General features: G+C 57.7%; 3 protein-coding genes and 2 long non-coding RNA genes across 22 annotated transcripts in view; 4 read left to right on the top strand and 1 right to left on the bottom strand.

The window, feature by feature from the left end:
• Positions 1-7533, top strand: part of MGRN1 (mahogunin ring finger 1) — a 58138-nt gene extending 50605 nt beyond the window's left edge. For 4 of the 6 annotated variants that reach the window (XM_027117510.1, XM_027117508.1, XM_027117506.1 and 1 more), the window contains 4 exons: positions 372-471; positions 790-835; positions 2206-2304; positions 5958-7533. In XM_027117510.1, the coding sequence (XP_026973311.1) occupies positions 372-471; positions 790-835; positions 2206-2304; positions 5958-6070 (358 nt within the window). In that variant the 3' untranslated portion in view covers positions 6071-7533. Of the gene's footprint in view, positions 1-371; positions 472-789; positions 836-2205; positions 2305-4419; positions 4465-5957 lie in introns of all 6 variants that reach the window. The other 2 variants (XM_027117512.1, XM_027117509.1) reach the window with 1 other exon arrangement.
• Positions 7534-7643: 110 nt separating this feature from the next.
• On the top strand, positions 7644-13699 carry NUDT16L1 (nudix hydrolase 16 like 1). 2 transcript variants are annotated; one of them, XM_027117518.1, is made up of 4 exons: positions 7644-10430; positions 10511-10771; positions 11511-11733; positions 12671-13699. In XM_027117518.1, exons 1-3 carry the CDS (start codon positions 10278-10280, stop codon positions 11730-11732), a joined length of 636 nt encoding a protein of 211 aa, XP_026973319.1. In that variant the 5' UTR covers positions 7644-10277; the 3' UTR covers position 11733; positions 12671-13699. The 2 variants fall into 2 exon arrangements, with proteins under 2 accessions (XP_026973319.1, XP_026973318.1); XM_027117517.1 differs by having other exon boundaries at positions 12666-13699.
• Positions 13184-25925, bottom strand: part of ANKS3 (ankyrin repeat and sterile alpha motif domain containing 3) — a 27919-nt gene continuing 15177 nt past the window's right edge. For 8 of the 12 annotated variants that reach the window (XM_027117493.1, XM_027117495.1, XM_027117496.1 and 5 more), the window contains 11 exons: positions 24884-25019; positions 21122-21280; positions 19243-19380; positions 18622-18731; positions 18179-18346; positions 15911-16035; positions 15306-15447; positions 14766-14938; positions 14370-14455; positions 13626-13905; positions 13188-13551 (listed from right to left, as the gene is read on the bottom strand). In XM_027117493.1, the coding sequence (XP_026973294.1) occupies positions 13637-13905; positions 14370-14455; positions 14766-14938; positions 15306-15447; positions 15911-16035; positions 18179-18346; positions 18622-18731; positions 19243-19380; positions 21122-21280; positions 24884-25019 (1506 nt within the window). In that variant the 3' untranslated portion in view covers positions 13188-13551; positions 13626-13636. Of the gene's footprint in view, positions 13552-13625; positions 13906-14369; positions 14456-14765; positions 14970-15305; positions 15448-15910; positions 16036-18178; positions 18347-18621; positions 18732-19242; positions 19381-21121; positions 21281-24883; positions 25020-25925 lie in introns of those variants that run through there. The other 4 variants (XM_027117498.1, XM_027117497.1, XM_027117494.1 and 1 more) reach the window with 4 other exon arrangements.
• On the top strand, positions 14846-18150 carry LOC113626243 (uncharacterized). The gene is made up of 3 exons (XR_003435098.1): positions 14846-14959; positions 15454-17556; positions 17945-18150. It is a non-coding gene; the product is annotated as an uncharacterized LOC113626243 (long non-coding RNA).
• LOC113626242 (uncharacterized) lies at positions 19375-21123 on the top strand. The gene is made up of 2 exons (XR_003435097.1): positions 19375-20027; positions 20166-21123. It is a non-coding gene; the product is annotated as an uncharacterized LOC113626242 (long non-coding RNA).

The following is a 25925-nucleotide window of genomic DNA, read 5'->3' as shown; positions in this document are numbered from 1 at the left end:
GACACTTGGAGGTGCCAGCGAGCAGCCCTGCTGTGTTTAGTCTTTGCTCAGACGTGTGTTGGTTTTCTAGAAAAGTATAAAGAAGGCACAGGTTCTATAAAACTCCCACAGCCCGTGCGCCTTATACGTGTGACAAAACAACTCCAAAGATACAGCAGGACACATGGGTCTCTCCTGCTGTTGCTCAGCCCTCCCCCCAAGCCTATACCATCGTGGTTCCCCTCTCCCCCGCAAACAGTGCCGTGTGCAGGCTGCAGGTGGAGGGCCACCTACTCCCCAGGCCTAGCGCACGTTTGCTGGCCCAGCTGGGGCGTTGGCTTGGGTGGGGTTGGCGTTGCTCATCCTCTGTCCTCCGCCCACTCTGTCCCCAGCACCCTGCGGTCCCCGTCGTCCCCCATCCATGAAGAGGATGACTCGGAGGCCCCGCCCCCGCCGAGCGGGGCAGGGGTGGCGCTGAGCAGCTCCCCAGAGGTGAGGCCCCTGCCCGCCCTCCTCAGGCATGCCATTGCCATTTGTCCTTCCATCCCCACGCTCCACCACTCCCTCGCGCTCGCTCGCTCGCTCGTTGACCTTGGCTGCTGTGACTTCCCCCAGCCTCCGTTTCCTCATCTGTCGGGTGGGTGCTGTTGGGTGGAGTCCAGCGAGGGCCGTAGGAGGAGCTGTGTGTGACACACCCAAAGGCACCGCCTGTCCTGGACCCGACTCACCCTGTGTCCTCCCCGGCCACCTGCAGCCTGGTGCCCAGCTGTCAGCAGCAGGGTCCAGGCATGTTTTTCCTTTGTTTCCTAGAGCTTCATAACAGAGGAGGTTGACGAGACTTCATCACTAAAGCAAGGTGAGCCCTCTCCTCCCTGAGGCCCTGGTGCTCCCTGCCCGGCAGGAAGCGGGGCCTCCAAGTCTCTTCCGGAGGTTCCTCCAAGCTGTGTTAGTTGCCCTCCTGGGACCACACACTTTGGTTCCTACACGGTCTCATGGAGGACAGCCCTGGGCCGCTCCTGGTTTTCCCTCCTTATCCGTCCATTTAGTGGTAGCAGCCCTTTTTTTTCCCGCCTGGATCATTCTGCCCATGGTCGGTGCTCCATGCTCCTGGGCTTGGGCTGTGCCCCTCCCTCCAGGGCAGGGTCCCACCGGGGTCTCTGGGCCTTGCCCAGGCCTGGGGTAGCCGATGGCCGGTGGGTGCACAGCTCAGCCAGGCCCCTCCCCGGCGTGTTCCCTGTGTAAGGGGCCTGGTGTCCCTCCTGAGCAGAGGTTTAGCACTTGGCAGCCCCCTGGGGTCCAGTCCCAGCCGCCGCTGCCGGCACTGGCTGTGAGTGGGGAGGTGACAGGAGGTGGGAAGACGCTGTTCCTCTGCAGGCCTGGTCTTTCCTCCCCGCGTCAGACAGATGAGGAGACTGAGGCTCAGGGTTGGTGTCGGGGGAGGCCCAAGGCCCTTTAGTTGAGAATGACAGAGCCAGGGGGTAGCCAAAGTGTGGTCAAGGCCCCCAGAGCAACCTGCAGCCACCCTGGCACTGTGACCCCCTCCCTGCTGGGTGGCCCCTGGCCAGTGCTGCGCTGGGTGACCCATGTCTGCCTGCAGGCCGCTGGGCAGGGCCTTGGGCCTAGGAATGGTGCCAGGGTTAAGGTGTCCCCCAGGAGCATGGTGTTGTCACTTCCCACCCGGCGTGCAGGGCCAGGTCCCTCTGCCTCTCAGGCCTAAGCTTCCCTACCTTCCATGGCTGTGGCTCCTTCCCACCTGCACATAGCATGTGCCAGGACTGGGGGCCCTCCGGAGGCCCTGTCACAGGATCCAGGTCCCTCTTCTGCCTGAGGGGATGCCCCCACAAGCACAGTGCAGGTCCCGGGCTGAGAACTGATGTGTGAGAGAGAGGACACCCTCCTGTTCCCCGACATGTGAGCTCCCTGCTGCGGGCCGAGGGGGTCAGAGGGCTGAGCACCCACCTGCCTGTCCAGGAAGATAGGAGACAGTCAGATCTATTACCATTCCATGTTGTCTTTTAAATGTGGGTATGTGATGTTTTTATAATAAAAACAAAATAAAGCCCCACGCTGGTGGGTAGGAGAAAAGGAAAGAGAAAGAAAATAGACGTCTACCTCTGGGTCCTGGGAGAGCAGAGGGGGAGTCAAGGGTGGAGTCTGGGCCCCAGGGTGGGGTCTGGGGTCCCAGACTCCTGCCTGCCGGTCCCGAACCTGCCCCTTCCTCTGCAGGGAGCCGAGTGCCGTCTATCGAGAACGTCCTGCAGGACGGCAGCCCCGAGCCCTGCAGCCGAGGCCAGTCCAGCGCAGCTGCAGACATCTACCTGCCAGGTAACGGCACTCGGCCGGTGGCGCTGGGAGCCTGCCAGGCCTGGGGGAAGCCCACTTCCCCATCCCTGGCTCTGAGCGCACGCTCCTTCCATTGACCCCCAAAGCACGGCCAGGCCCGGATTACACAGTCACCCTGCAGCCCCTGGTTCTTTGGGGCAGAGCCTGTGCCTGAGGCTCCTTTTCATCCCGGAGCCAGCTCAGCCTCAGGAAGGCAGAAAAGGCTTCTTGTTTAAGTCCAGGCGGGCAAATCTGGTCCCACTGCCACTGCTGTCTTCCTTCATCCCTGGGCTGTGCTGGGTGCCCCAGCAGCCGGGCCTCTGCCCAGGCAGCTGAAGACGGAAACCTCCCCGCTGGCTGCAGGCCTGGCGAGGGCCAACAGGCTCCACCACTGGCCTGGGGCTCACAGTCTCCCTGGGCCCGGGTGAAGCAGCACATCCAGGCCAGGGCAAGGGACACAGGCTGGGGTACTAGGTGCCAGCGAGGCCCAAGGGCAGCAGGAAGGGGTCTTGCGTCTCCTCGCACCCCTTCCCAGGCCCCCACCTAGGGCCCTGTGGCCTTAGCTCTGCTCGCTGCTCCTCTGGGTCAGGATCCTCAGGTTCAAGTCCTGGGCTCCAAAGACGGGACGGGAGTTGGGGTCTCTCAGACGCTTGTGCCCAGGCCTGCTGGGACACCACCTGAGGTTTCCGGAATCAAGATAAAAAACCACGTTGCCCTCAGAGCCTGGCTGCTTCCTCGTGGCTGGGAAGCCCCTTCTCCTCGCCCCTACCTGTCTCGGGAGCCACCACTGCCTGGTCCCCTGGCCTGGGCATTGGGGGAACTGTGATGTGCTTTGGTCTGGAAGGGCCTCTTGTTCCTGGGCTTCTGGACAAGCAGCGGCCTGTGCAGACAGAGGGTGTGGTTAGAGGACAGTGGGTCCCCAGGTGTGAGGAAGGAGGGCACTAGTTGGTTCGTTGACACACACGGGCCTACCCAAAGGAACCCCTGGGTGAAAGCTGTGTCTGGGACCTTAGATTAACACAGGATTCCAGAGGACTTAGTATATCATGAGGATGAAAACCTGGTCGGGGGCTGAGGGGCGGTCAGGAGAGGGACTCAGCTTCCTAGAGCCCTGAGTGAGTCCTGACCCTGCAGGCAGCCCCTGGGTGTGGGTGAGGGCACCCTGAGTGCACGCAGCCTCTGCAGTGCCACCCCTCACTTCCCACACCTCGAGTGCCCCACGGAGTGTCCAGGAGCTCAGGACAGGCCACAGCCGGCTGGCCCAGCCCACGGGTGAGAGCAGGACCTCTGGCTCTCTGGATCCCCCAGTGCATGTCTCGGGCCTTCTTTAGGTCCACACTGGGGGTGGAGGCAGTCGGCTTTGGAGGTGGTAGAGGAGAGGCCACAGAGGCCAAAAAGCTGGCTGTGGGGCCTGACTGGACAGCAGGGTGGGGCTGGTTCTCGATGCCAGAGCAGAGAGGAGGCTGCACGTGGGTGTCCTGTACCCCCTCCTCACAAGCATGGCTGCTTGTACCTGGGGGGCAGGCAGGGGTCCTCGTGGACACACACACCTCTGAGTCGTCCATTCCCACACCTCTTCCTCTGTTTTCTCCGGGCTTTTTTGCTTAGCAGAGACCCTACACATCTTCCACATCAGTGTGTGTGTTTAAGAATGCACACACGCAGGGATCTCCATTCTTTTTAACAGCACCGCGTTCTCTGGCTGGCTGGAGTGTGATTCAGTGAATCTTAGTGTATCCCGTAGATAGGAAGAAAGGAGATGGGGGCAAATCCATAAAATGGAGAAATCCTAGATGTCCGGCATCCCAGCAGCCCTGCGGGGTGGGGGCCCTTCCTGGGCTCCACTGCGCCCAGCCTCCAGCCCTGCCCCAGCTACCTGCATCCTTCCCTGGGCTGGGTTCCTCTTCATTAGCACTGGGCCCAGAGCTGTTTCTCAGGTAGCGTTTTTAGCACGTGTCTCTTTTGTGTCAGCACATCGGTTTGTGTGGCATTTATTTCCATCATATCCCACCCCCACCCTGGCACCTTGTCCTAAAGCCAGTGCCTCTGCCCTGGAACGTGCCGGTCCCTCTGAGCGCTTTGCTAACCGAGCTTCCGTCTCTCTCCTCCTCTGCGCAGCCCTGGGGCCCGGCTCCTGCTCCGGTGGTTTAGAGAAGTAAGCTGGTACGTGACGCCTTCGCACGCGGGGCGGGGGCTCTGCGGGCGGCCTTGGCAGGGTGCTGGAGAGAGGGCCCCAGCCACCCTCCCTCTCCTGCTCCCGCTGGGGGTTCCTTCCCATTTTCCGGGCTCCTTCCACAGCCGTGTCTTCTCCGGGGCCCTGGATTCAGAATCCAGAGCGCTCCAAACACCAAAGCAGAGGTGCCCCTGAGAGGTGGTCGTGCGGGGTCTGATGCTGGCTTTTGGAACCAGAGGATTTCCCATCTGGACCAGGCAGCCCAGTCAGGCTCTTGCAGCCTTGAGGGTCCTGGGATCAGTGACTCAGCCCTAGCTGAGACCCTCCCATCGCTGACAACTAGCCTGTTCCCCCACCCACCTCTGGAACCTTCCGGAACACCAACATGCCCTGATGTCAGTCTGTGAGGCGGCTGCGTGAAGTGGTCTCCCCACCTAACAGGGAGGTGCCCTCTCGCTGGGCGACCCAAACAGACGTTTTACAGAAGACAGTTCTGTGAGCACCACTGGGAAGGGACGCGCTGGGGCCCCTGCCCCTCCCTCAGGTGACAGCAGCCTCACCAGCAAGTCTGGAGATAGAGAACCTGGCTCCTTCGGTGGCCCAGGGTTTCCAGACGAGTGTGGGTGGGGTCGCACCTCGTGCTGTGTCGGCCTTGTGGGACGCAGCCCTCCTCCCGGTCAGCCGTCTTGGACCCAGGCTGCGGGGTCCATCCACCCACTGCCTTCCCCCACAGTCCTTTCTCATCTTCCTTGATGATTCCTTGTGATGAATCTTACTCTCTGCTGAAATAGGACCTGACACCTTTATTCTCATCCGTGGGAGATGTTGAGTGTTGCCACTTAGGTAAAACTTCCGGAAGTAGGAAACGGGTCAGACCCGGCTGCTAGGAATTGTATTTGTCCTGTGTGCTGTGTGGCAGAGCTGGCTTCCCACGTGAAGCCACGGCTCCTAAGAAAACTGTCCCTCACCGAGTCCCCGAAGTCTGTCGCAGGGGGCTTCTGGGTTTGCCATTGAATCCACCCCGGGGCTCCTTGTGCGGATGGGCACGGCCCTGAGAGGTGTGCAGCTCCCCCTGCACCAGCGCCTGGGGGTGGCCTGAGCTAGGGACGGAGCCCCTCACGGCATCCTGGAGGCGCCATGTGGGGATGGCGGGAACAGCCTCCAAGGAGGGCAGGCAGGGGCTCCTGGGGCCGCTCTAGGCACCCCTCCACCGGGGGTGACCGAGTTCCAGCCAAATTCAGTGGCCTGTCGGAGCCCAGGAAGCACGGAGCAGGCACAGGCGGGGCACCTGGGAGCTGGCAGCCAAGGTGCCCCATTGCCTTCTGTTCCAGGGCGGGGGCTGGAGTCACCGGGCCCTCTGTGTGCTCTGCCGCAGACACACAGCGGGGCAGCTGGTGGGGACCCAGAGCCTGGTGGGCGAAGGGAGCGGTGAGGCGGGGCAGCTCAGCCGAACGTGACCCTCCTCCCTGTTTCCTGCCTGCAGGATGGTCCACCTCCACGGAGACGCCCCGCAGCCTCCACACCGCCGGGCCCCCCCGGCCTCCACTTGGTGGCCCCAGTCCTGACCCTGGGGCCGCTGAGCTGACCCCACTCTGAGAGCGTGGCCAGGTTGGCAGCATGGAGCCCTCAGCTCCCCAGACTTGGCCGAGGGGCTGCCCGGACTCCAGCGTGACCCCTGGCCTCTCCAGTCTGCACGCCCTGTGTGGTCACTGGCTCCGAGGGGCCATGTGACCCTTGATTGAAGAGCACAGTTGACCTTCCTCTCTGACAACCCCCTTTTTCTACGGTCGATGTATTTATAAATGGTACAGGATGAAGGATGGCGGCTTTCTGTCCTGGGTGCTGAGCTCTGGGGTTCCTCCCAGTCGTTCTATGGGCTGATCACCCAGGTGCAGCCTGGATGGGCCTCACCCAGCCCCCAAGTCTGTAGGGGGCCCGTCAATGCCCAAGAACTCAACAGAGTGCAGTCTTCACAGGAAACGTCACGGGGGCCTTGTGGGAGGAAAGGAAGTGGGGTCCGAGTGTCAGTCAATGAAGGAAACAGTGCCTGTCCCCTCCCCATGTGCGTGTACCCTTCCCCCCCTACGCGGCCCTGTGGGACCACCTCCCACAGTTTGCCCCCCCCCCCCCCCCCCCCGGGCGGCTAGGCAGTCAGGCCAGGTCTGGGTCTGGCCATTAACAGCGGTTGTGTCCAGGGGCCCTTCTCTGAGCCCCACACCTTCTCGGAGGCAGCCTAGCCCATGTCATCAGACCCTCCGGGTGGGGGGCTCCACTTGGCCGGTGGCGCTGCTGCCCACCCGCCCCGGGAGGGCCTGAGTGGCTTCTCCGCTCCCTCTTCACCATGTAGATGCCACTTAGCGTTTCTCTTTGATTTGTTCTGTCTGGGACTCCTGTGGTGGAACCTGCCAGGGGATGAGGGTCCCATCTGAGGTGACCTCGTCTTTTTTTAAAGATAAACTTTCTGGGTAACAGAAAGGCAGAGAGGATGCTTGGCCTTGGTGCACCCGGGTGAGAGCTTCCCCAGCAGGACCTTGAGTCCAGTGGGTGGGTCTGCAGCTCCCGGGTGCAGACACTTACTTTCCTTGCAAGCGGGAGAGGGTCCCGCTTCCTGAGGAGCTGCCCTGGGAAGGACGGTTCTGGGGCGGCCGGCTGCACAGCCTGAGGCTCTGTTGAGTGGGGCAGTCGGGTGTGGATGACTCCTTTTCCCTCCGGTTGAGCCTGTGAACAGAGGCCACGCTTGGGGCAGCCTGCCCTGGCCCCTTGGCTCCCTGCCTCCCCTCCCCTCCTACCCACCATGTGTTCATGGGTGCACGCATGCCGATGCACACACACACACGCACACACACACAGGCAGGGCGGCCGTGTCCCTCTCCTCAGCCCTCTCCTCTCACGGCCAGCACCCCGGCCTCTCGCCATCGATATTGTGCCAGTAACTCTGAAGGACAGGGTGCAGACTGGCCTGTCTTGTACTTGCGTGTGCTACCATTTGATGTACTCTGATTGGCTAGGTTTTGTTCGTTTTTACTGTCTATTTATAGTAATAAAATCATGCAGCAATATCCCACCCGCTCCTTCCTCCGTGCACAGCACCTTAGGACTGAGGCTGTTTCTTGGGAGGCAGGACAGCTGAGTAGCTGGTGGCAGCTCTGACGCCCTCACAGCAGTGCAGGTGCCAACTTGTGGCTGCAGCCTCTGTTCCCTCATGTATAAGATGTCCGCGAACTACAACTTCCAGGAGGGCGTGAGGACTGCTGTTATTACTCTTTTGGTCATATCGTGCTGATTGTTGGGTTGGAGCAAAGGAGGGACCCTTGGGACTTGGCTCTGCCTCCTGAGCAGGTGGCAGAGCCCAAAGCCTCCAGGTGTGCAGGTTGCTTCAGCGAGTTGATTCATCCCACCGCCGTGAACTGAGTGCCTGCTCTGCCAGAAGTCAAAATGGGCAAGGCCCCTGGAGCCTGTGTTCTAGTCAGTGAGACACCACGCAAGTAATCCAAGTTTTCCCAGGTCTGGTTACTGTTAGGAAGAGAGTCAGCGGGTCACGAGATGGAGTTGATTTAACCTGTGGCTGGGGAGGGCTTCTCTGAGGAGATATTTCAGCTGAGCCTTGAATGCTGCCAAGGAGCTCTCCGCAGAAGCGCACCCCAGGCAGGCGGCCCAGCAAGTGCAAAGGCCCAGAGGCAGGAGTGGACCAAGTGTGTCCAGCAAGTGGCTGAAGCATCAGAGTTGGGGGTGTGGGGTGCAGACACCTTGTGGGGTAGTTTTAGCCAGAAGCTTCTAAGCAAGGGAGCAACTTTCTCCAGCTGTCATGTGGGGAATGGATTGGAGGGGCAGGTTTGGCTGCCAGGATGCTGGAGCCCAGCCAGGGCCCTCTGCTTGGTCTGTGCTCCCCTGCCCAGCGAGCAGCCTCCCCGTAGGGAAAGGCTGGGGCTCCAGAACACCCACTGCAGCACTGCCTGAACCACCACCCACCAGCAGGGCCCCGGCTCCTCTGTAGACACAGTTCCAAGTAGCCTCCTCTGGTCCCCTCTGACTCAGGCAGCCTGTCCCTGCCCCAAGGAAGGCTTGCCACCCTCAGTTGTGCCTGGGTCTGGCATGGTCCCAGTGTGGTAGAAGGGCGCTCAGTGTCACATGGGTTCTTGCATGGGCTGCACTGGATCTCCCTCCACACTGCCCCCAAACCAACCCACCTCCTTTCTTAATGTCTGCGGCCTGGAGGTGGGGTCCTCCCTGAATTGGCCCTTCCCCTTGATAATCTCTCCCCTTCAGACACGGTTACCTGCCCTGGAATCTGGCTTCCCCTTGCCAGCTGTGGCTGCCCCACCTGAGCCCTGACCCCTGGCAGAGGGCCATGGTAGGGGAGAGCCTCTCTCTTTGGGTCCTTACTCCCCACGTCTGACAGAACACCACCGAGGACCCAACGTGAATGAGTTTCTGGCGAATCCTGCCAACCCTCGCCTGCCCTCTGCCCCTCTCCTTCTCAGCCCCGGTCAGGGCACAGAACTTGCCCTCGGCTGCATGGCTTTCCTGAGGCTGTGCCATGGCACCCATCCTGTGAGCACAGGCTGTGGTGCCTTCCCTCAGCAAATCCATGTCCACGGTGGGAGAAAAATGGAGCTTGGGCCAGCTGGTGGAGCGAGTGGCACCATAGGATCCAGGGGAGCCCCGCTACTGTCCCTCTGATGGCTGTTTCTGACGCTTCCGAGCCCTAGCAACTTCCTTCTCCAGTACAGACACCTGGTAAGTAACTCGGGCCCCCTTTTGCTGAAGCTTCACGGTTTTCTGTTGTGTACACTGGGTAGGAGGCAGTGGGAATCTTGGGTGGGATCCTGGCTCTCACAAACTGCTGGGTGCCCTCAGGTAAGTCCCATTCATCTAAGCCCCAGGTTCCTCCTCGGAATAAAGTGGGGGAGACCTTATTTCCTCCAACAGTACCCGGCTATGGTGTCTGACAGGCAGGGTACTTGGTGCGCTGGGCTGGGAAGCTCCCTGCCCCGGGATTTAAATCACTTCTGCCCCAGCAGGCTGGGCTTAGGGAGCCCCAGAACTCCTCACCATGCACCCAGTTCAGTGCTGGGTGTGGACTTGTACTGTGAGGGCAGTTGGAGCTTTGCCAGACTCTGCTTTCCTGCTCTTCTAGTCAGGCAGACCAGCAGTGACCTTGGATTCCAGTGCTTAGCCGGCTGCAGAACGATGGGGCTGGCGTGCGTGCAGGGGAGGGTTGTGTCCTCTGATCCCAGGGCTCAGCTGAGCCCCTTGGGGGAAGCAGGAGGCGCCCTCGCGTCCAGAAGCTGGAGCCGGCCAGACCTGGAGCTGGCGGTGGGAAGCCCGCGGGGCGGTGCTCCCAGGCAGGCGCTGGGGGAGGGCCGAGGGCAAAGAGATCGCTGGGGCTTCTCCTGCCCTCTTCGGGGCGGGTAGTCTGAACCCTGACTCCGCAAGCACCGCCCCCACCCCGCAAGCGCCGCGCGCCCGAGGACCCGAAGTCCACGCCCCACTCCTGCGAGCTCGGCTGTCGCGTTGCATCCTGGGCTCTGTGGTTGTCGAGGGCCGTGGGCGGGGCCCGCTCGGGGTGCGCGGCTATTGGGTGACGGCTGGGGCGCCCGCAGCCATTCCCTTTGTGCCCGCCCCTTCCGCCCCGCAACGGAGCGTCGGAGAGCCGTGACGGGCTCTGCCCTGGTGCGCGTCAGCGATTGGCGGAGGGGCGGGGCCCAGGGGCGCGGCTGTCCGCGGATTGCTCGGGCGCGGCGGGGGCGGGCCCGCGCATGCACGTAAGGGCGGTGCACGGGTCGCGGTGGGTAGTGCCAAGATGTCGGCGGCGGCGGTTCCGGAGCTGAAGCAGATCAGCCGGGTGGAGGCGATGCGTCTGGGGCCGGGCTGGAGCCACTCGTGCCATGCCATGCTGTACGCCGCAAACCCCGGGCAACTCTTCGGCCGCATCCCCATGCGCTTCTCGGTGCTGGTGAGGACGCGGGAGGACGCGGGCGGGCGGGTACGGGACGCCACTCGGACCTGCGCCCGTGACCCGGCGCTCCCTTGCAGATGCAGATGCGCTTCGACGGACTGCTGGGCTTCCCCGGGGGCTTCGTGGACCGGCGCTTCTGGTCGCTGGAGGACGGACTGAATCGGGTGCTGGGCCTGGGCCTGGGCTGCCTGCGCCTCACGGAGGCCGACTACTTGAGCTCGCACCTGACCGAGGGCCCGCACCGCGTCGTGGCGCACCTGTACGCGCGGCAGCTGACGCTGGAGCAGCTGCATGCTGTGGAGATCAGCGCGGTGCACTCGCGGGATCACGGCCTGGAGGTGGGGGCCGCTGCTCGGGCCCCGCCCCCCGCCCCGGGGTTTGGCTCTGGCCCCGCGGAAGGCACCGATGGGTAACACGTCCCCCTGAGGGTCCCCTGGACAGTTTGGGAGGGTGTCGCTGTCTCCAGCTTCGGGGTGGGGAGAGGGACCAGGGGTCGGGTAGGGTGGGAGGGGGGCCGGGGCTGGGGCTCCCTCGGGGCTGTGTTCCATCTGCCTTGCTGCCTGCCATTGCCAATCCTGGGAGTGGGGAGTGGGATCGGTGGGAGGATGGGAAGGGGCGGTGCCTGCTCCGGGAGGTGTGAAACTGCAGAGTAAAAAGGGATCTTGTAGGTCTGGGTTCATGGGCCGGAATCTCATGGTGTGAGGGATGAAGGCTCTACTTCTGGGTTTTATAGTCTGGAAGACTGGGAGTGGCACTTGGGGTGTTTGGGATTCACCAGGTGAAAGAGGGAGCATGGGGGTGTGGACTGTGGGGCTTCCTGCTAGTGGTTGAGGGCTGGGACTTGAGAGTGGGATGTGCATGGGGATGGCCTTGAAACTTGCTTGGGGAAGAGAGGGGCTGCACCGCACCAAGGGAGCTGGCTGGCTTCTACCTCACCCAACCCTACCTGGGTCTCCCATTATGTCCTTGGCAACCTGGCTGTCCTTCCCGTGGCCTAGCTGCTCACAAGCCCCTCCTACCAAGGCCATGCCATCCGTGTGGGGGCCTGGTCCCAATCCTGGTCTCCTCTCCATGCAGGTGCTGGGGCTCGTGCGCGTCCCACTGTACACCCAGAAGGACCGAGTCGGTGGCTTTCCCAACTTCCTGAGCAACGCTTTCATCAGCACAGCCAAGTACCAGCTCCTCTTTGCTCTCAAGGTGCTCAACATGATGCCCGAGGAAAAGCTGGCTGAAGCTTTGGCTGCGGCCACAGAAAAGCAGAAGAAGGCCCTAGAGAAGCTGCTCCCATCTTCCTCCTGAGGTTGCTCCTGTGCCTTGTGTCTGTCGCCCTCCCCCTGGCGCTCTGTACCCGTGGGCTGAGGCTGGGCCCTCCAGCCTCATTGTGGGAGTGTGTCTTCTAGCATGTTCTGTGCTTGACCCATTCCGACTGTGTTGGGGAGTGGGCACCTCCTCTTCTCCACTGCCCAGAGCAGTTACTGGGTGGTGGCCTGGGTGCACCCACTCTAAAACGAGCTCTCTGCGTGCGTGTCGTGGGCTGGTGGAGCCCCAGGTGTTTCCTGATGGCCTCAGTGGATAAGTGCACATGCACTTGGACCCTGGAGAAGTTGCTTTGTTCTCGTGGCAGTTTTGTTCTTGTGGAGGCCAACTTTGGGTTGACTCCATCCTGCGTCCTGCCCCGAGCCAGCCCCAGGGTCTGGAGAAACGCCAGCCCAGGATAGGAGGTTATGTTGTTAATTTTGGTTGTTAGCTTTATTTGTGGTGAGTTTTCAAAGCAGCTTTACCTGCTCTGTCTTGGGCCCTGTCCCTGCGAACAGTCAGGGCTGTGGGGCCCAGGTGTACAGGGAGCTGCTGGAGAAAGGACAGTAAAGTTGTGCCTCCGCTGTTCTGTGTGTTCTTCAGTCCTGGCTACAGGCCTAGGGGTGGATGCACGAGGGTGTCCCCTTCCCCGCCACCCAGGGACCTGAGGGCAGGGGCCGGGCATAAGAGCGGGGCTCTGGGTACCATTCAGGTGGAGCTGATGCAGGCCTCCCCTCCCAGGTGGGGGTGCCAGCCACCTCCCCGTGTTGACTGTGGCACTGCCAGCCATGGACTCTTCTGGGCCATGGGCCTGGTCTGGTGGTTTCTTCACTGAGACTGACAGTGTGATGCCTCTCCCTGATCCTGGTGGCTCTGGTGGCACCTGGGCTGAGCCCACTGCTGCTTCCTTTGAGAGCCTCCCCTCTCTGTTCCCAGCACAGCCTGCAGGCACCTCCAGGAAGCAGTCTGGCAGCACTGGCCAAGCGTGCACAATGACAACAGGAGAGCCACCACAGGACAGGAAGGTCACCACTGGCGGTCTCCTATGGCCCTACGTCTGGAAAGACTCCTCAGTGAAGCTCACAGTTTCCACAGCGCTGGCCTGGTAAGGAAAGCAATGCTCCCGGCCCAGCCTGGGTGTCCCATCTTAGAGCCTCGACGAAGTGGCTGGCACATGTGGGCGAGGACACTCTGCTCTGTAAATAAAACACCTGTACTTGCTCCTCTCTTATTTCTGGGGCCTGCTTCGCTCTCCAGGTAGCTTTGTAGAATCATGGGGGTTCTGATGCAAAGGTGGCCCTAGCTACAGGCAACAGAGGGATGGGGCAGCAGGGATCACCCAGTTGGTCCTGCCCTGAGCATGGTGCTCTGGGCGAGGGCCCTGGCACAGCTTTCTTCTTACTGTGGTTTATCAGCCAGTACCTCAGGCCGTGGGACCAGAACTGAACCCCTCACCAGCCAATCTTAAATTTTATTTTCCAGCAAATGACATATGCTGCCCAGGCACCCCGCCCCAGTCCTCACCTGTCTGGGCGAACCTCAGTGTGGCGCCTGTGGTGTGTGGGGACACGCTCTCCCCAAGGCCCTGCCTGCTCTGGGCCCCACTCCTGGTCTGGATAACAGACCCTCGTCTTGCCTCAGTGCGGGCCTTGCTGCCCTCGCACCGGCCACAGCCCCGTCCTGTCTGCCAGCTGCTCCTGGGGCCCGATCCTCTGGCCCTGGCCACTGCAGCTGCCCGCTCGCTGGCCTCCTGTCCTCTGGGCACACAGCTTCAGGGTGGATCAGTCACCCCACGTCAGATTCTGAGAAGGGAAAGGGAAGACTGAGGGGGGCGCTCGCTCGGCTGCACAGCTGCCCTGCTCTTGAGGCCGAGATCCTGGACGGACAGACACTCACCGTCCCCCTGGCTAAGGCTCCCGCCAGTTCTCCTTCCCGTTCAGCACTTGCAGCTTCTCCAGGCTCTGGGTCACTAAGCACAGCACTCGCCCTGAGAACGGGGGCAGACAGTTACTGCTTCGCAGTCTGGAGGGCTCGAGGACACAGGAATGGATGACCTTGAGGGCTGGTGGGCTGTCCGGCCCCCTGGACTCACCCATCTCCCGGACTCGATCCTCCAGGGCTCCCGACAGCTGAGGGAGGCTCAGGGCCTGCAAGGCGGCCTGCCAGCCTTTGGAGTCTGCAGGGCAGAGAGCTGAGTAGGCCTGGGGTCTGTGCTCACGGGCCCTGCCTTTCCATCCTGAGCCACTGCGACCAAGGGACGCCCCCTCCCCCAACCTTTGGTGCCATACGTCCCCCTCATTATATCAGAGTGTTCTCCTCCCACTTGTGGAGCAAAGCGCTGACACCGGTCAGGGCTCAGCCCCAGGAATGTGTGTGAGGGCCCCTGCCTACTGGGCTATGCCCTGGGGGGGCCCAGCCAGGGGCTGTAGAAGTCACTTGAGGTCTTGGACAGTGGAGGCAGCCATGGCCCAAAGGCCACCTGGAGGGACAGTGAGGACATGGGCTTGGGCACGTGAGAGGATCTGGGGTGGGGTGGTGTCAGTGTGATAACTGCACTGAGACAAGTGGTAAAACCCAGCCTGGGGAGGTGTCCCTGCCCTCTGTCTACCTGTTCTGGGTCCAGGACACTGCTCTCCTTACCAGCTGTGGGGAGGCCTGGGCCCAGCATGGCCTCGAGCGGGGATTCATCCTGCTGCACTCGGGCGGACAGCTCAGCTTGACAGGCTCTGCCGGACACGAGAACCAATCGCTGGTGAGGGGAGAGGCCAGGCGATCGCAGACACCCTTCTCCCAGAGTGTGAGGCGAGGCTCTGCCCTGTGCGCCCTGCCAGCCTGTGCCTGTGCAGCCCGGGCAGAGAAAAGACCCACACGGGGCCCCTCTGCTGCCTGGTCTGCCCTGCAAGGAGGGACAGCCAGATGAAACTGGGGTGGCGGTGACTCCAAGAGGCCCTGAAAACAACCCATTCTTGGAAGAATCTGGAGGAAACAGTGACTTGGCCTGGCCCTGGCCCGGGGGCAGCTCGGACACCCACTTACTGCAGCTGGTCCAGGACAAGCGCAGCGTCCCGGGCCAGGGCCCAGGTCTCCTGCAACTGTGCATGGACGTCCTTGCGGGCGCCGTCCTGTTCCAGGAGGCAGCTTTCCACCACGGCCCGCAGCTCCTGTTCCTGTGACACCAGGCCCCGCATGGCCTCCACCTCCTCACAGCGCTGCAGCGGGAGAGGCAGCAGGTGCAGCAGGCTGGTTCGGGGGTGGGGAATGACCACTCGGGCAGGGTTCCCCCACCCCAGGTTCCATCTCCGCCATCAGACTGCCTCCTCCTCTCCTGGCCTGGGGGGACCTGTCTCCACCTTGGAGCCCCCCCGGCCTGGGCCCCTTCCTGCAAGCCCTGTGGTGTGCGCTGCTGACACCCTTTCTCCCTCCTGTGCCCACCTGTGCGCCCCACTGCATCCAAGCCATGATGCTTCCTGGCCTCGCTGTCCTGTCACCCGCCCTGGCTGTTGCTCTCCGCTGATTCTGGGCATCTGTCTCCACACTGTGTCCTCTGCACGTCCCCTGCCCCAGCTCTCTACTTACTTTGTGCAGCTGGATGGCAAGCTCCTGCATCTCGGCTTCAAGCCGGTCGGCGTAGGCCAGCTCCAAGGCATCACTGGGGGGGCGGGCGCTGCTGTGCCAGCGGGCGATGGCAGAGGTCATCTTTCTCTTGGGCCCAAACAACCTACAGCAGGGAGTGAGAGGACACGGATCAGCACCTGCTCTATGTGGAGGTTCCGTGGGCCGTCCTTCTACCAAGACTGTCTGCTAGAAAGATCCCAGCTTTGAAGGGGGAGAGTAGCCCCCAGGATCCTGGGACAGAAGACAGAAAGCATCGTAAGGAGTCGTGACCTTCCCACCCTGCCTGGCTGCTGCTTTCACTAGACAGGGAGCTGGGGCTGCTAGGGATGCTCTCAAAGGTGGACAGTGGAAAATGTCAGGGTGCCCTGAGCACAGCAGTGTCTGCTGGGCCAGCTCGGGGCCTCGGGACCCAGGCTGCCTGCACCTGAGCTGGGAGCAGCTGCAGAAGTGGACAGCTGACAGCAGGGAGAAAGCTGGCCACTGGACAGGAAGGGTCTCCACCCAAATGCTGGGAGCTGCACCTCAGCTGGTTCCTGGGCATCGTAGCCAGAGGCCTTGGGACTCACGTGATGCCGATTTCCTTCAGGTCGCTCTCAGTGAGGGTCAAAAAGATGCGGAGGTCCACGTCCTGCTCCTCAAACACCTGCAGGTATTTGAGGCAGCCAATCTGCTCCAGCAGTGTGGCGAGGTCCTAGAGGGTGAGGAGCCAGGGCAGGTCAGAAGACAGGCAGGCCACGAAGACGTGGGGGCAGGAAAAGGCCTGTGCTGCACACAGAGCTGCCTTTCTCCTGCTGAGCACCTGGCCTGTCCTGAGCTCTGCTGACTCCCAAGTTCGGCAGAGAGCCTGGGCTGCCCCCTGTGTGTCCTCAGGCAGGGCAGGCAGGGCGTCTCTGGACCAGTGTCTTCACTGCAGCAGCAAGCACACCCTGTGGCAGGTCTGCGGCAGCAGCTCCTCTCGGTCTCTGCTGACCCGGGACTCTTCATTTTTCCTTCACTCTGGGGGACAGTCTTTGCTGGACGCTGCACTGTTGGTTAACATGTCGTCCATGTCTTCTGGTCCCTGTGGTTTCTGATGAGAAATACGCTGTTAATTGTCTGGAGATCCCGTTGTACGTGCTGAGTCACTTGTCTCTTGCTCCAAGATTCTTTGTTTAGTGACACTCTGATTGTGATGTGTCCAGGTGTGGCTCTGAATTTAACAAACTTAGAGCTCATTCAGCTTCTTGGATGTGCAGATTCATTTTTTGATCAAATCTGAGAAGATTTGGCTTTTTTTTTTTTTCACTGAAAACTTTTTTTTTGGCCTTTTGGATAGAAATGGGAATTTATTTGCCAGGAAGGATGATCCCATGGGACCAGTGCCGGGCCTCCTCTTCGCTAATTCTGTGTTTGGTCACAATGCAGTCTGCCCTGCACTTCTTGCCTGCGATGCTGAAACCTGGCCTCCCCAGCACCACGTAGAGGTCCAGGCTGTAGGTACCAATGCCTGGTAGTTTGATCCCCAGATCGACGTGTTCTTGGATCCCCAAATCAAAATTTCCAGTATCTGAGAGATTATTTTTTCTTAACTTGCATTCTCGCACCTTTAGATGTTTCTCCAGGATTTCTTCTGCCTTGGCCCCACGGACTGTGCAGTGTACAGCAGTCTTTTCATTTCCCCTGATAAGATTTGGCTATTTTAAAACATTTTTTCTACTTTTCCCTCCCTCCTCCCCAGGAACACCATTACGTGCACGCTGTTACACTTGCTGGTGTCTCACAGGTTTCTGTTCATTTTTCCTCATTCTTCTTTATCGTATTGGATAACCTCAAGTGATCTATGTTAAGTCTTCTGGTTCTCTCTTCTGTGTGCTCAAACCTGCTGTTGAGCCCCTCTAGTAAAATTTTCATCTCAGTTATTGTACTTTCAGTTCCAGAATTTCTATTTGGTTCATTTTTATTTCTATCACTTTATTGATATTCTGTATTTAGACATGGTTTCCTTTAGCTCTTGGAACATATTTTATTCCTTTCTTTGTTTCTGTTTTACAAACCCTGTGTCAAGGGCTGACTTTCAGGAGATGGCAGTGACGGAGCTGCTCTGCTACGTAGGAAACCCCGACCCAGAAGCAGGTAGCTTCGCCCCACCGGCTCCTCTGCCAAGCACATACACCAAATCTTGGAACATATTTAAAGAAGCTGATTTAAAGGCTCCAATCGGCATGTGTTTAAGGTATGGAGAGGTCAGCTGCTCACCGAGCCTGGGAACACAGGCGCTGGAGAAAGCTCGCCAGAGGGGCTGCGAGGAGAAACCATTAAAATCACAGGCTTTTAGTGAAGAGCAGAGCTGTGACTTTAATAAATGGCAAATGCTGACCTCTCTTCCACCTCTGTACCACTTATGCCCGCAGAGGGTGGGAGAACACACTAGGCAGTGGCGCTGCTGTTGTACCTGTAATCCTGGACAAACTGCCCAATCAGAGCAGCCACGATGAGAAAGGCAGCAATTAAGTTCTCATTAAGTCCCGACTAAGTGCCACTTTGCCTCTGCTTCCCATGCAGCTTGTCACTGTCACCTGAAAGCAGTTCTGTGATGCTGGTCCTGTGTTTCTCCTCCCCAGGCTCAGGGAGGCTGAGCTGAGCATGGAAACCAGGGGGAGAGACGGATCCCTCCATGGAAAGGAATGAACAGAAGCCCGGCAACTGGCTCCTCTCACCATTAGGAATCCTCTCAGCCCGAGTAGCTTTCTAGGTCGTGTGGAGAAAACCACCCCACTCTTTTCTCTCAACAGTGCCAGCCCCATGGGAAGTACAAATAACTGCCTCACAAATCACAAGAAGCCCCACGGTCTTACCTGGGGTCCTGAGTAGGGGGACCTGTCAGTCTGGGGGATCAATCTTGGGGCACAGGAAGTCCCGGTGCCAGGAGGCCACTGGCTGTCGCTGCTGCTGTAACGATTCTTGGTCTTCACGTAGCTTTTAGTTTGTTTGCGAACCGAGCTTTTCCGCGCATGATCCGAATCCTGTGGTGAGAGGTGTGTGTTTAAAGCAACTGCGGGGGCTGGCAGCTGACATGCTGCATCCAAGCTCTGCTCCCTGCCCCACCGCCAGTGTATGCGGCTTCCTCTACACGCTCCCCTCACGGTGGGGAAGCTCTGAAACTTCCCGTAACTCCCCCGCCTGCCAGAGGCCTCCCCGGTGGCGGCCCCCGTGGCACTGCATGGACACGCTCACCTCAAGTGAACTGCTAGGCAGCCCCCACGACGCCGGGGAAGGGGGAGGAGGGGGGGAGGGTCACCTCGTTGCTCTCCAGGGAGGCCTCGCTGCTGAGTTCCGGGGCCCGGGCCAGGCCCTCACTGCTGCTGCTGCTCCGCGCGGCCCCGAGGTGGGCACAGAAGGCGTGCTCTTCTGACAATGGCGAAGACGAGGACGCCTGACCACAGGCCTCGCCCATGGCGACTCCCCAGAGCCCTGTCCCCGAGCGGCTTCAGCCACAGCGCTCCCCGGCCCCTCCAATCGTTCACTGTTTGCTTCTGCTTCACGCCGACTGCCAGGCCAGGCCCTTCCTCTCTAGGCTCGGCAGGGTTTGTCTGCTCTGTTCACCGATAAATGCAAGCATCTAGCCAGTGCTTGGCACACAGGACACTCGGTAAACAGCTGTGGAATGGACGATGCACATAACATACGAAGACATTTCCTAAGGACTTACCAGTCAAGAGACTAAGCCTATCTGTCTGGACTGACTCCCAGATCCTGCTCAGAGACCCTGGGTGAGAAGTCTCCTCACCTGTCCCCACGCCAGATTATGACTCTCCTCACAACAGCCAGAACCTTCTCTAACCTTCACCCTCTCCTCTGCCGGATGGACCCATCACAGGGCCACGGCCCAGCTGGACTGGTGGCGGGGGGGTGTGCGTACCCCGGCTGCTGCTGCTGCTGCTCTCCACATCCCGCTCATTGATGGGGGAGGTGACGTCCCTGTAGCAGAGGCCCCCCTCTTCCAGGGGGTTCTCATCGCTGCTGTTGAAGGTGACGTAGCCCCGTGGAGGCACCTGTTCTGTGGACAGAATAGGGCATGTAAATCCACACGCATGCATAAGGAAGGACGAGTTCTTCCTTCCACACACAACCACCACCTCAGAGGGATCTCGGCGAGGGGAGCCCCAGGACAGCATTCTCTACTCGCCACGGTAACCTGGACAGAGCTGTGCCGTCCGCAAATGAGGAAACAGGCTCCAAGGGGTTAGTGACCGGCTTGTGCCCAGCAGCGGGTGCACGTGGAGCCAGGCCTGGCAGTGGCGGCCTCTCTATCACGCCACGCTGTTGCTTTGCCAAGAGGACAAAGTAGGAGACAGTAAGCTGTATTTACAAATTCCTGAGCCAAAGGAAAACTATACTACAAGGTGTTCCCGCAGCTGGAAACATCTACTCTCATACACACACCGGCCTGCATGGCCCCTGCGACTTTCCAGCACAGGGGCCAGTCAACCCCAGTCAAGAAGATCCAGCTGAACAGGAAGGTAAGAGGCCCTGGCTAAACATTAACGGCAGCGACAGTGAATTATATAACCTCTGAATGTCTGCCTGCGAGAAAACAAGAAGAGGCGGAACACAAACCAGTGTTTAATTCCGCCTTTGCCCCTGCCTCTGCCCCACAGAAAGTACGTGTATTTGCATGAAAGAGCCTGGCTGGTGGGACCACAGGTAACTTATTTTCTTCTTTATACCTTTCTGAAGTTAGAGATTTTTTACATCAGCACATGCTATTTATCATTCAAAAATGTTTTTTAACTTTTGGCAAAGAGCATATATGCACTTACAGAAAATTAAAGTTTCACACAGTGTAAGAAGAAAAACAGAATCTCCTGAAAGGCCGGAGCTGAGAGGCTGGTGAACACTCCTTCCTATGCCCCGGCCACAGCTCAGGCAGGACAGGTGGCCTGGGCTTCTCCAAAGGAACAGACTCTGCTACTCATCCCAGAGCCCCGAGCTCCCAGCTGCCAGACCGGACGCCCGTGTCCTCACCTTCAGCACCAGCTCACCAGTCAGCCCCCTGGATGCTGGGAGGAGGCAGGCCTGGTTACCAACCAGTGCCAGGACCCCTTCCAAGGGTCTGAGAAGGGAATCAAGTCCTCACATGGTCTCCTGGCTGGGAGGGGGTTCTGAGGGCTGCTCGCTAGACCAGCGGCCTGGCCACTGATGGGTGAGACCCACACTGGAGTCTGGTCACTCAGGCCAGCACGAGAGACAGCGTCAAGCCCAACTCGCCCCAAGCACTCAGCGCCTGTGCTCCCCAAAAGCACTGCACTCAACACTCAGGAGCTGACGGTCTGACAAAAACTCAGGCCATCTGGAAACTCAGGGTCTAGGGTTCTGGCCTACCAGGTGTCTGGTGGGCAGTTCTCAAATCCACACCCTGAGAAAAGAGTGCGAGGGCAGAGTCCTCCCCAGGGGATAAGGCAGAGACAGGAAGGGGACTCAACGGTCACGTTCTCCCTGCTGGGCTGACCCACCCACGTGAGGAATGGATCCAAGCTCAGTTATCTCTCTCCTACAGGAGAGAATGTTCTATTTGTAGTTTTAACCAACAGAAAGGAAACTCAAAGGACGAACCAAAACCCAAGAGCGAGACACTGACTAATGTGTCTCCATCCCTGTGATGGATTCTGAGTCCTTGAGCTGCTGCTCCCACCCGGCAGCCCAGGCGGCCCCCACGTCAGGAGCCTGAGAGTTGCTCGTTCTCTCAGACAGAATCCTAGACTATGGTGTCGAAGCCACCGGGATCATGGGGCACTAACCATAGCAAGGCTGCTGTATCCTGCCTCCGAGTCCAATAGCTGTGAGCCTGGCCAAGGCTCGCGGCCCCTCGTGGATGCTGAGGCCCTTCTTCCGACAGGGCCTCTGTCTCTGAGGGACAGGGCAGGATTCATCTGAAGAGCTCAGATCTTCATATTTTTCTGTGGGTCAAACACCAAAATTTAGACAGTATGTTCAGTGATGGACTAATTTACTAATCCTTATAATGAACTGAAATAAAAATCATCGTAATTGCTTTTTTCCTTTTCCTAAATTAAGAAAAGTGTTCCCAGGATGTCACCTGTAAGAAATGCCACAATGGGCCGGTCCACTGCTCAGATGGGCCACAGGGACATGGGGCAGGGGGCGGGGGGGGGAGGAGTAAAGCTGCTAAGTATGGTGAGCAGATCCAACTCATCCCTCTCGCTGAGTTTCCAGAATTTTTTACAACATGAAAGTATGTTAACAGTTAGAAATACATTCTGTTCTAAGCTGAGGTGACAAGTAAGATCCATCTCTTCATAAACATATGGCAGCGGCAGTCACAACTTCTTAAGCCATTTTATATTCTCAACCTGAACAATCTCTTAGGAAACAAGTGCCACATGACAGCTCTGTGTGCTGTTTTACGACCCGTCTGAGCTGAAGAGCTCAGTGTGCCCACAGCTGTCAGCATTTTATAGCTTTTCATTGTTTTCCATATTTCATTACACCTAGAAGACAAAATTCAGGGGTTTATTTGTAGAAGGCACCCATTGGGTAAGATCTCACTTTGGAGTTGGTGAATTGGGGTGGAGACATGCAGAGAAGCCCCTCATTACCACTGTATCCCCTGTGTGATGGTGTCTGTTACAAAGCAGTCCTGAGGCCAAGAAGGGAGAGGCTCACTCAGACATGAACTGAAGGCCCAGCCCAGCCACTGCCCAAAAGCAAGAGTCACTGGCCCAGTTTCCAAGCCCAGGCCAGTGACGCCAAGTGGACCCCTCCCTCACACTCCAGGATCCATGCCGCCAGGAGGAGACTGGGGTCTATCCAAGCAGAAGCTGAAGGAGTCATAAAAAATAACTGTTCAGGCAGGGGAACCAAGGAAAAGGTGGCTCCACAAATCTGAACCTCCTGACGTGGCCCCTTGATCCCGTACAGTTGTCAGAACAGACAGAACCACACGAACCCCACACCCCAACATGGCCCAGGTGGCAGGGAGCCCCACAGACGCCAGCATCCCTGATGCCCGGGAGGAGGCGAGCACCCGCTCCAGCAGAGACTCAGAACTCACCCCAAGAATCTGCACAGAGACTAGTGGGTCTAGGAAACACACCACACAGAAGAGAGACGTGGGTAAAGACCAGGCGCAGATGGTTTCACAGGGAATCCTTCAAAGACCACATGGGGGGCTTCCCTGGTGGTCCAGTGGTAAAGAATCCGCCTTCCAATGCAGGGGATGCGGGTTCGATCCCTGGTCAGGGAACTAAGATCCCATGTGCTGCTGGGCAGCTAAGCCCATGCGTCTCAACTACTGAACCCGCACTTGCGTGCTGCAAACTACAGAGCCTATACGCCCTGGAGCCCACGCACCCCAACTAGAGAGAAGCCCGTGTGTTGCAATGACAGATCCCACGTGACGCAACTAAGGCCCGACGCACACCCACCAAAAAAAAAAAAAAAAAAGACCACATGGGACCAATGCTACATAAATTGTTCTAGAGCACAGAAAAGAAGGGAAACTTTCCAGTTCTTTTTATGAAGTATAATATTGAGACCTATAACTGATAAAGATAGACAAAAGAAAATCACAGACCAACATCACTTATGAATATCCATACAAAATTAATCAACATTAGCAAACAGAATCTAGAACCACATTAAGAAGAGTACACCAAGTGGGATTTATGCCAAGAATGTAAAGTTGGTTCATTATTAAGAAATTCATTAACATAATATACTGTGTTAATAGATCTAAGGAGAAAATTCACAATCATCTCCATAGATGTTGAAAACACCTTTGACAAAATTCAGCACTTATCCTATAAAAACATTCAAGAATACAGGAAATGACAAATACTTTCTTAACATGATAACATATATGCAGACTTTACTCTGCAAGCCAGCATCTTACTTTTTTAAAACAAAACATTTATTTTTTATTCTTTATTTTCATTTATATTTTTTATTTTTTGGCCGCACCACATAGCACGCGGATTCTTAGTTCCCCAAACAGGAATCGAACCCGCGCCCCCTGCAGTAGAAGTGTGGAGTCTTAACCACTGGACTGCCAGGGAAGTCCCAAGCCAGCATCATACTTAACGTGGCATTTCTGCTAAGATCAGGGCCAAAGTGAATGCCCATTACCTCACCTCATTCAACGGGGAACTAGAGGGATTAGTGAGTGCGATGAAAGCAAAGAAATTTGAGGTACAAAAATCAGGAAAAAAGTAGTAAATCTGTCTCTATTTGCAGGTTTTATGGCAGTGTACCTGGAAAACCCTAGAGAACAGATAAATAAAACGAATTCAGACAATGAAAGAATTCAATAAGGCAGGAGGCGGTAGAACTGTGGACAGACAGCAGTCGCCTTCCTCTGCACAGACAACAAACCGTCCAAGGCTATGATGGCAGCATTAAGAGGGATAATGCGTTTACAACAGCAATGACAAAAATCAGACCCTCAGGAATAAACTTCAGGTATATGCAAAATGTATTTGAGGAAAAATTTAAAACCCTCTTGCAAGACACGGAAGTACACTTGAACAAAAGGACGTCCCTTGGTCCTAGGGCGACTCAACAACACAGCAGTTCATTTGTACATTTGCCACAGTCACAAAAATATCAGCACGCTGTTTTTAAGGAGCTAGACAAGTTGATGCTCAAGTTCACACAGAAAAGCAAGTGCCAGGAAACACTGGAGAAGGAAAGCCACGAGGAGGGCCGGCCCCACCAGGTGGCAAAACATGTCAGAGAAAGCCTCTGTCATTTACACAGTGTGGGTCTGTGTGTGCAGAGTCCAGTGGAACAGAACAGGCAGTCCAGAAACAGACCTGAATGCAAACAGAAATTCAGAATATACGGTAAAGATCACTAGGTCAAAAATAGACTTCTAAACACATGATGCTAGGACAACGGGGCAGCTGTTTGGAAAAAACCATCCGTGAAAATACATTGTGAATGGATCAGAGATCTACATGGAGAAATGAAACCATACACATACTAGAGGAAAACATGGGCAATTTGTTGTACAACCAGGGCATAGGGCAAGATTTTCTGTGACTTAGAACCCAGAGGCAATAAACGGATGAATTTGACTACATAAAATTTAAACATCTGGGGCTTCCCTGGTGGTGCAGTGGTTGAGAGTCTGCCTGCCGATGCAGGGGACACGGGTTCGTGCCCCAGTCCGGGAAGATCTCACATGCCGCGGAGCGGCTGGGCCTGTGAGCCATGGTCGCTAAGCCTGCGCATCTGGAGCCTGTGCTCCGCAACAGGAGAGGCCACAACAGTGAGAGGCCCGCATACCGCAAAAAAAAAAAAAAAAAAAAAAGAATTAAAACATCTGCATGGCAACAAACAGCACAAGCAAAGTCAAGAAACAAAAACCAGAGCGATCCCCTCTGTGAGCTGCCCTCCTCCTCCCTGTCCTGCCCATCCTCAGCCTGGCAGTCCCACCTTACATTCTACACCCTCTCCCCTCAGCCCGGGTCCTGGCCAGGCTCCAGGAGCCAAAGGGGAGGACGGAACGCCAGCAGAGGCCTGGCCGCAGACGCAGGTACCTGGGCTCCGGTAGAGGCTCTTAGGCAGAGAAGGTGAGTGAGCGTCTATCAGCCCCACAATCTTCATGTGTCCATACTGCTTGGCCAGCATCCGGGCTGTGGCTCCACTGTGGTCTCTTGTGTCCACTTTGACTCCCTGTGAAAGTTTGTGAAAGAAGAGTTAGGAACCTCGCCCACAAAGCAGCCTCGCTTCAGGGCTGCAGACCCTGGAGGAGAGGGAGGGCGCCGGCATCTTCCTGACAAGCCTTCCTGCGAGAAAGTGGGGAAGGCAATCTATCTATCTATCTATCATCTATCTATCTATGGCTGCGTTGGGTCATCGTTGCTGCACAGGCTTTCTTTTTAGTTGCAGCGAGTGGGGGCTACTCTTTGTTGCGGTGCGCAGGCCTCTCATTAAGGTGGCTTCTCTTGCTGTGAAGCATGGGCCCTAGGTGCACAGGCTTCAGTAGTTGTGGCACATGGGCTCAGTAGTTGTGGCTCATGGGCTCTAGAGCGCCGGCTCAGTAGTTGTGGTGCACGGGGTTAGTTGCTCCGCAGCATGTGGGATCTTCCCAGACCCGGGCTCGAACCCATCTCCCCTGCATTGGTAGGCAGATTCTTAACCACTGCGCCACCAGGGCAGCCCCGGGAAGGCGCTTCTTAGTGACAAGAGTCAGAGGCACCTGGCTGGCTCTGACGCTGCAGACACACACTGAATGGGGAGCATGTGTCCCACTCACTGCACCTCTCTTCACACAGAGAAAACTGGAGACAACAGATTCACTGGAGGGCCAGCCTTTAAAAACCATAATCAGATTGGGAGCACCACCCTTCTGAAACAGAATTCGGTAACTTTTACCCAAAGCCCTAAAAAGTACTTATCGTCTTCAACACAACAGTTCCACTTCCACACCACATATCTGCAATAACAAAAACCCAGAGACAACTTAAGTGCTCAGGGGGGTGGAGAGTCAGCTATGTTACTGCCATAAGTGCTGGTATTTACAAATAACAAAATTATAACCAAGATTTAAAAAGGACCACGATACAAAACTGTATATAT

This window comes from Aethalodelphis obliquidens, unplaced genomic scaffold, assembly GCF_003676395.1.
Source record: "Aethalodelphis obliquidens isolate GAN/ISIS:26980383/991018 unplaced genomic scaffold, ASM367639v1 scaffold18, whole genome shotgun sequence".
NCBI lineage: Eukaryota > Metazoa > Chordata > Mammalia > Artiodactyla > Delphinidae > Aethalodelphis > Aethalodelphis obliquidens.
This window is presented reverse-complemented; position numbering and strand designations above follow the sequence as displayed.